General features: G+C 42.9%; 1 protein-coding gene across 1 annotated transcript; it reads left to right on the top strand.

Moving 5' to 3' along the window:
- Nucleotides 1-1,211: 1,211 nt before the first annotated feature.
- On the top strand, nucleotides 1,212-5,449 carry LOC117388144 (zinc finger protein 121-like). The gene is made up of 5 exons (XM_055230315.1): nucleotides 1,212-1,228; nucleotides 1,342-2,451; nucleotides 4,120-4,276; nucleotides 4,748-5,302; nucleotides 5,351-5,449. Exons 1-5 carry the CDS (start codon nucleotides 1,212-1,214, stop codon nucleotides 5,447-5,449), a joined length of 1,938 nt encoding a protein of 645 aa, XP_055086290.1.
- Nucleotides 5,450-6,949: the final 1,500 nt, after the last annotated feature.

Here is a 6,949-nt window from a genome sequence, read left to right as displayed (position 1 = left end):
TATTTGAAGACTGAGTGGCCCCGTGTGGACTGTGTCTAAAATCACTGCTTTTTGTTGTTTATGTGTTTACATTTATTTCTTTTTTTAACCATCCATATCTACCCCACAATATAGTACAATAATGGACGTGGTTTTGTCTATATCAATAATAATTTGACTATTTCCAGTTGCAGACGTGATCTAAACGTCCCTCTACTGCAGTACCACGGGCGACCAGTGTGGGGCAGCAACACACCACGCGGCCACAGCGAGTAGCGCCGGAAGGAGCGAGTTTTTACCAAGACAACCAGCTAGGAGGGAAAAGAGAGAGAAAACAGAAGAAAGTGACCAAACCAAACGGTTTGTAAAATGTCCAGAGGCCAAAATCTGAGAGCTTTGGTGGAGGAGCGTCTGACTGCGGCTGCTGAAGACATATATGTGCTGTTTGAAAGAATCACAGCAGAATATGAGGAGGAACTGTGTCGCTGCAAACAGGAGAACGAGAGAAAGCAACGGCTCCTGGACTCGACTCTGAGCACGAGAGTCGTGCTAACCAGCGCCGGTAAGTCTAATGTGTCCAAGCCACGTGTTAAAGCGTCTCTGTGAAATGAGGAGAAAAAGCAAAGTCTATATGAACAGAACTTGTAGAACTTTAGAGCTCGGGAAGTTAAAAACAACACAAATGTGCCGTACGTCCATAGACACGCATTAGCAACAACAATACAAGTATAAAAGAGCCGTGTAACAGCCCGATAAGCTGCTGCTAAACACATCCATCACATTATAGTATGTGAACACTTTTGAATGAACGCTAAGGTTTGTATTTAGCATCTTCAAATCTCCATTGGTTTAACATTAGGGGAACTGAATATTCTGTGTGACGACACAATCCTGATCTCAAAACGTTTGGATTTGGACTAAATGGACAACTTCACTGACAAACAATATGTATGTTTATGTTTGTGTAATTGTCATCTTTGCCCATTGTCTCCTGCAGGTGTCCACATGTCCCCTCTGAGTCCTGGTCTCACTCTGAAAGAGGAAATCCCAGAGACTCCACAGATTAAAGAGGAACCAGAAGAAGAGCACATCAAACAGGAGGAAGAGGAGCTGCAAGTGTGAGCCCCATCACTTTCAACACAATTTATTATAAAATATGATCAGATTAGAAATACATCTGAATTCAGGGACATTTAAGAATAGCCAGAAGTATAAAGTGCTAATTGAATCCCATGTACAGGGTTAGCAGGTTTTATACATAAGAATACTTTATGTAGACACAGAGACTGACTTGTCCTCAGAGGACAATTGTTCCAAACTTTTTGTTTTTGATTTATGTAGATTTTATTTTATTTTCTTAAGGTCTGTCCCCAATGATGGCTGTGTGAAGACAGAAGAGTCCTCACTGCCTCAACGAAAAGAAACTGATCATAGAGAGGACACACAGGGAGAGGACATCAGCACAGAGACACATGTCCACAGAGAGGACACACAGGGAGAGGACATCAGCTCACAGACACGTGTCCACAGAGAGGACACACAGGGAGAGGACATCAACTCTGACACTGACATTGATGAAGACTGGTGTGCTCCAATCAGCTATTCAGCTGCACAGATGGAGACAGAGGCGGATGGAGACCACTACAACCAAGTCCAGATGAGAGCCAAAAGCACCACTGCACCAAACTCAGGTCTGTCCCCCAAATACAAGTCTGCACCAGAGACCAGAGCCACTGTGGACAATGGGGACGTGTCAGGAACAGCCGAAGGAGTTGCGGAGAAGAAACACCAATGCTCTGTTTGTAAAAAGAGATTTGGCTTCAAAAATAATTTAAAAAGACATTTTAGAGTTCACAGAAGAGAGAAACCTTACAGCTGCTCTGTCTGTGAGAAAACATTTACTCAAAAGAGTACACTCACAGACCACATGAGAACACACACAGGAGACAAACCTTACAGCTGTTCTATCTGTGAGAAAGCATTTACTCTAAAGAATCATTTAAAAGACCACATGAGAACACACACTGGAGACAAACCTTACAGCTGTTCTGTCTGTGAGAAAGCATTTACTCTAAAGAGTACTCTCACCAGCCATATGAGAACACACACAGGAGACAAACCTTACAGTTGTTCTGTCTGTGAGAAAGCTTTTACTCTAAAGAGTACTCTCACCAGCCATATGAGAACACACACAAGAGACAAACCTTACAGTTGTTCTGTCTGTGAGAAAGCATTTACTCTAAAGAGTACTCTCACCAGCCATATGAGAACACACACAGGAGACAAACCTTACAGCTGCTCTGTCTGTGAGAAAGCATTTACTAAAAAGAGTCATCTTACAGGCCACATGAGAACACACACAGGAGACAGGCCTTACAGCTGCTCTGTCTGTGAGAAAGCATTTACTAAAACGAGTTATCTCACAAAACACATCAGAATACACAAGAGACAAACCTTACAGGTGTCCCATCTGTGAGAAAGCATTTACTCTAAAGCAGGGGTCACAAACCTTTTTGAACCTGAGATCTACTTCCTGGGCACTGAGTCATACGAAGGGTTACCCAGTTTGATGCGCTCTTCAGAAATAACCCATTTTCTCAGTTTGCCTCTAATTTTACATTATTAATAAAGATTTATGATAATCATCTATGTGAAGACACTGATCACGTAAAAGATTTCTCACAATCAACAATGACAGCAAGGTGGGGAACAGACATCAGTATTCAGAACTTTAACTTTATTAATTTAGTTTTTGTTTTTTGTTTTTTTTTAAGGTGCAAACGAGTGGGTGAGAGAGTTACAGATTGAGTGATTATTTATGTTTTGATTTGTGTGATTTTAATGTCTTTCTTATTCTGTAAAGCACTTTGAATTACCTTGTGTTCGAATTGTGCTATACAAATAAACTTGCTTTGCCTTAATCAAAGTAATTGTTAAGTTTTCAGATGGCACTTGCATCACTACATCTCATAGGAAAAGTGTCCCATTTTCACCAGCCACTGACAAACCTTTTTAACAAAACATAAACTATGTTGCATAATGTTTCAAAAAGTTATCAATTATATAATGTTAAAGAAAAATCAACTTACATATTTTTAAATAAATCTCGTTTGCTTTTTGTGACTTTTTCGCTGGTGTCATGAAAAAGCCTGTTGTTACCCAAGCTGCCTTTAGCTCAGGGCTTGTTCTTCCCATAGTGTGCGTTGTGGGGGGCAGTTGGCGTGGAGCTTTGTTAGTTGTAATGTACTGTCCCTTCACATTGTGCCGCTTTGTCGTCGCCAGTCGCTCCGCAGATAAGACACACGCAGGTTTCTTTTATAGTTTTAAAATTCATTATGAAAGTAACATTTTCTTTTCCTGCCATGTTTTAGGGGTAAGAAACTGCATTCAGTGCATCCTCTCAGCGCTTGTGAGCGGAGCACTGGTTTCGTCACACGCACAATACTGACCTTTGAACTGAGTAGGTCAGAGTTCACCTTAACTTACCTAAAACTTAGCTTCACGTATAATGATCACATTTTTAAGATATTGCCATTTTTAAATCTATATAAATGCAAGGGTGATTAAAAAATAGCAACAGAATAAATTTAAATTTTGGGTTCAGCTCATTAGTGAGTTGTACGATCTTTAGAACCGGCCTGGGGGCGACTCATGTGGGGCTTGGGGGCGACATGGCGCCTGCGGGCACAGGGTTGGTGACCCCTGCCCTATAGAGTACTCTCACTGACCACATGAGAACACACACAGGAGACAAACCTTACTAATCTGTCTGTGAGAAACGATTTACCCAGAGCAGCGTTCTGATAAAACATATGAGAAGTCACACAGGAGAGAAGTAAGTTCAACAGAGCGTGACAGAAGGTTTTGGGCTCTGTTTGTGTTACAACAAAAGCCTGTTGTTTAAAATGAATATGAGATTGTGTTATTGTTATAGTTATTATGTTATAGTATAATGTACTGTTAAGATAAAAAAAAAAAAGTTTGTGCTTAATATCTGTGTAATGACAGTTTAAACTAAAGCAACTTAGGTAATATTGTTATGTTTGTGGAGCCATGGTTGACCAGCAACTACATTTATGTATACTCTCTCACATGCCACACACTCAAAAACGTGCATGAAACTTTCCCCCTCTCTTAAAGTGAGGGGGAAATTGGGGTCCGGTGGGACCCCAAGGTGCTCCCAGGCCAGCTGAGAGACATAGTGCCTCCAGACTCAGGACACTCTGGAGTCCAGAGTGTCCTGAGTCTTCCCCGATGGGACATGCTCAGAACACCTCTCCAAGGAGGCGTCCAGGAGGTATCCTGAACAGATGCCACCTCAGCTCCTCTCGATGTGGAAGATCTACTCTGAGCTCCTCCCGTGTGACCGAGTTCTTCAACGCTGGGTCTCCAAACTGGCTCTGTATAACTTTGACATCAAAGACGTCTCTGGCAGGCTGAATGTTGTAGTGGATGCACTGAGCAGGAAGCCTTTTGTCAAACCTTTGGCTGAGCGCCTCCTTTCTGAGCCTTATGTTGATCTGTTGAAGCAGACCTGTGAACTAATGGAAGAGTCTGTGCAGGGCACTTTCCATCTAACTTGTCAGCCCCAGTCATTGAACAGCCCACTTTCAACTGCAGTCAATATCTCTATGACAGAGGATGAGGTCTCTGCAGCTCTGTCAGCATCTGACGGTTGGGAGGTTGGATCCAGACACTGTGCCACTTCCCTGGCCATCTTGATGCAGTTGTTGGTTCAGACCATAGTCTGATTTCTGCATTGTCCAAGCCTGAGCTTCAGTCTCACCAAGAAAGCGATGCTGTGATGTCTAGAGTGGCCTTCTATGTGAAGAGGAAACAAAGGCCTTTCAGGTGTGAGCGTGCCCATGAGAGTCGGCAGACCCTGAGGATTTTGAAGCAGTGGGATGGGCTGGCAGTTCTGGATGGGATTCTGCACCACGTCACTAAAGATCTTTTGACCAAGCACGAACGCTTCCAGTTTGTTGTACCAGAGGCCCTGAAATCATCTGTGCTCTCTGGCTTCCATGACAATGGTGGGCACCAAGGGCAGCCACGCACTCTATCACTGGCTCGTCAGCATTTTCTTTTGAATGTACGCAACTATGTAAAACAGTGTCTACGATGTGTTCTCAGTAAGACCCCTGAACCATCTGCTAGAGCCCCACTAGAGAATATAAAGACCAGTTTACCAATGGAAATGGTGTGCATTGACTTTTGGTCTGCTGAGGACAGTAACAAGTCAGTGGATGTCCTTGTGGTTAAGGACCATTTTACTAAGTTGGCCCATGCGTTCCCCTGCTGTGATCAGTCCGCAAAGAGTGTGGCAAGGAGGCTTTGAAAGGGGTTCTTTTGTATCTATGGCTTTCCTCAGCTCAACCACTGCGACCAGTGTCCGAGCTTTGAGAGTGAATTGGTGGTAAAGTTGCTGGACATTAGGGAGTATGTTGAGATCTTTGCCCCCACGGACTAAGCAGAAGTGGCCACAGATGATTCAGGCGTTAACATTTGCATATAATTGCACACCTCATGAAACAACAGGATTTGCACCTTTCTACCTGATGTTTGGGAGAATTCCCCGATTACCGGTCGATCTCCTCTTCAAGAATGTTCTTCATTCTGCCATGATCCTGGCTCATGGAAACAGTGTTGTTGAACAGAAACACCAATCAGAACAGTACAATAAGCGTGTCAAAGTTTTACCTATGTCAGTTGGAGACCGTGTGCTCTTGGCAAATAAGGGTGTCAAAGGAAAGAGGAAGCTGTCAGACAAGTGGGAGGCAGTAGTTTATGATGTTGTCGCTGCTAAGCCAGACCTTCACATCTACAAGATCAGAGATTAAGCGGGTAATGAGAAGACTGTGCACTGCAACTTGCTCCTTCAGGTCATTTTCCTGCCACTGGATATTTTGCTGCTGCTGCTGGAGTCGCTTTTGCCCTAGAGGAGCATGAGGCATCCATGGTCATTGGAGAAGCTGAATCCTACCCTCCCAGTGCCCCCTCTGAGTCTGAATAAATCCAGTGTTGACCGCACCACATCATGGGTCCAGCATCAGTCGCCCAATAAAAGACCAGAAGCTGTGGTTGCTGGTGTTGCTTGGGATGTGCCCCTGATGAACCTCAAGTCACTGATTTGAATAACAACCTTACCACATAATTTGGTAGGATTGTCAAGCTGGTGTGTAGAATCTATGACTCAGTGAGAATCCCTGTTTGGCCCAGAGACAGTTCCTTACAATGAGCTAATGTTTTATTTTTATTGAACAGGTAAAATGAATGAATGAGTGAGTATAGTCATGAAGTTAAAACTAGTTTTGACATTCAGTTTCAGGGTTGAGTCTCCATTCTCTTTTATTATTTTTTTCCTTTTCCTTTCTTTCCTTATTATTTTCCATCCTTTCCTTTCTTCCTTTTTTCCTCCCTTCCTTTCTCCCCCTTTTCTTCTTTCCTTCTTCCTTTTCCTTCCCTCTCTTTTTCCCCTTCCTTTTCTCCCCCTTCTTTTCTTCTTTTTCTGCTTTTTTACCCTTTCTCTTTTTCTCTTTTCCCTTCTTCCTTTTTCCTTTTTCTTTGACTGAATAATTGGATAACCTTCCCACATCATTTCTGCCCCATACTCAAGCTGATACTGTTTGTGTGTGTGTGTGTGTGGGGGTGTGTGTGTGTGTGTGGGGGGGGGGCTCGTGATGTCTAGAGTGCATTGAAAGAAGGGCCTTTTGTGACTATTTCTCCCAAGGAAACCATCTCATCTGGCCCGTGTTTGAGTCTATAATAATTTGCTGTACTATATTGTGACGCATTAGAAACAGAAAATGATGGGGGCATAGTTAGTATTTGAGCAGCAGCTGCTTTTGTAGTATCAATACCATCAATATCAGCAACAACTGAAATTAAAATTACAATTATAATCGAAGGAGAAGAGAGAGGGAAACTTCTGTGGATAATAACTATTGCAGAAGGAAAAAAACATCAAAAA

Source organism: Periophthalmus magnuspinnatus, chromosome 20 (genome assembly GCF_009829125.3).
Source record: "Periophthalmus magnuspinnatus isolate fPerMag1 chromosome 20, fPerMag1.2.pri, whole genome shotgun sequence".
Lineage (NCBI taxonomy): Eukaryota > Metazoa > Chordata > Actinopteri > Gobiiformes > Gobiidae > Periophthalmus > Periophthalmus magnuspinnatus.
Note: the sequence above shows the minus strand (reverse complement) of the source record. Positions and strands in the feature narration are given on the sequence as shown.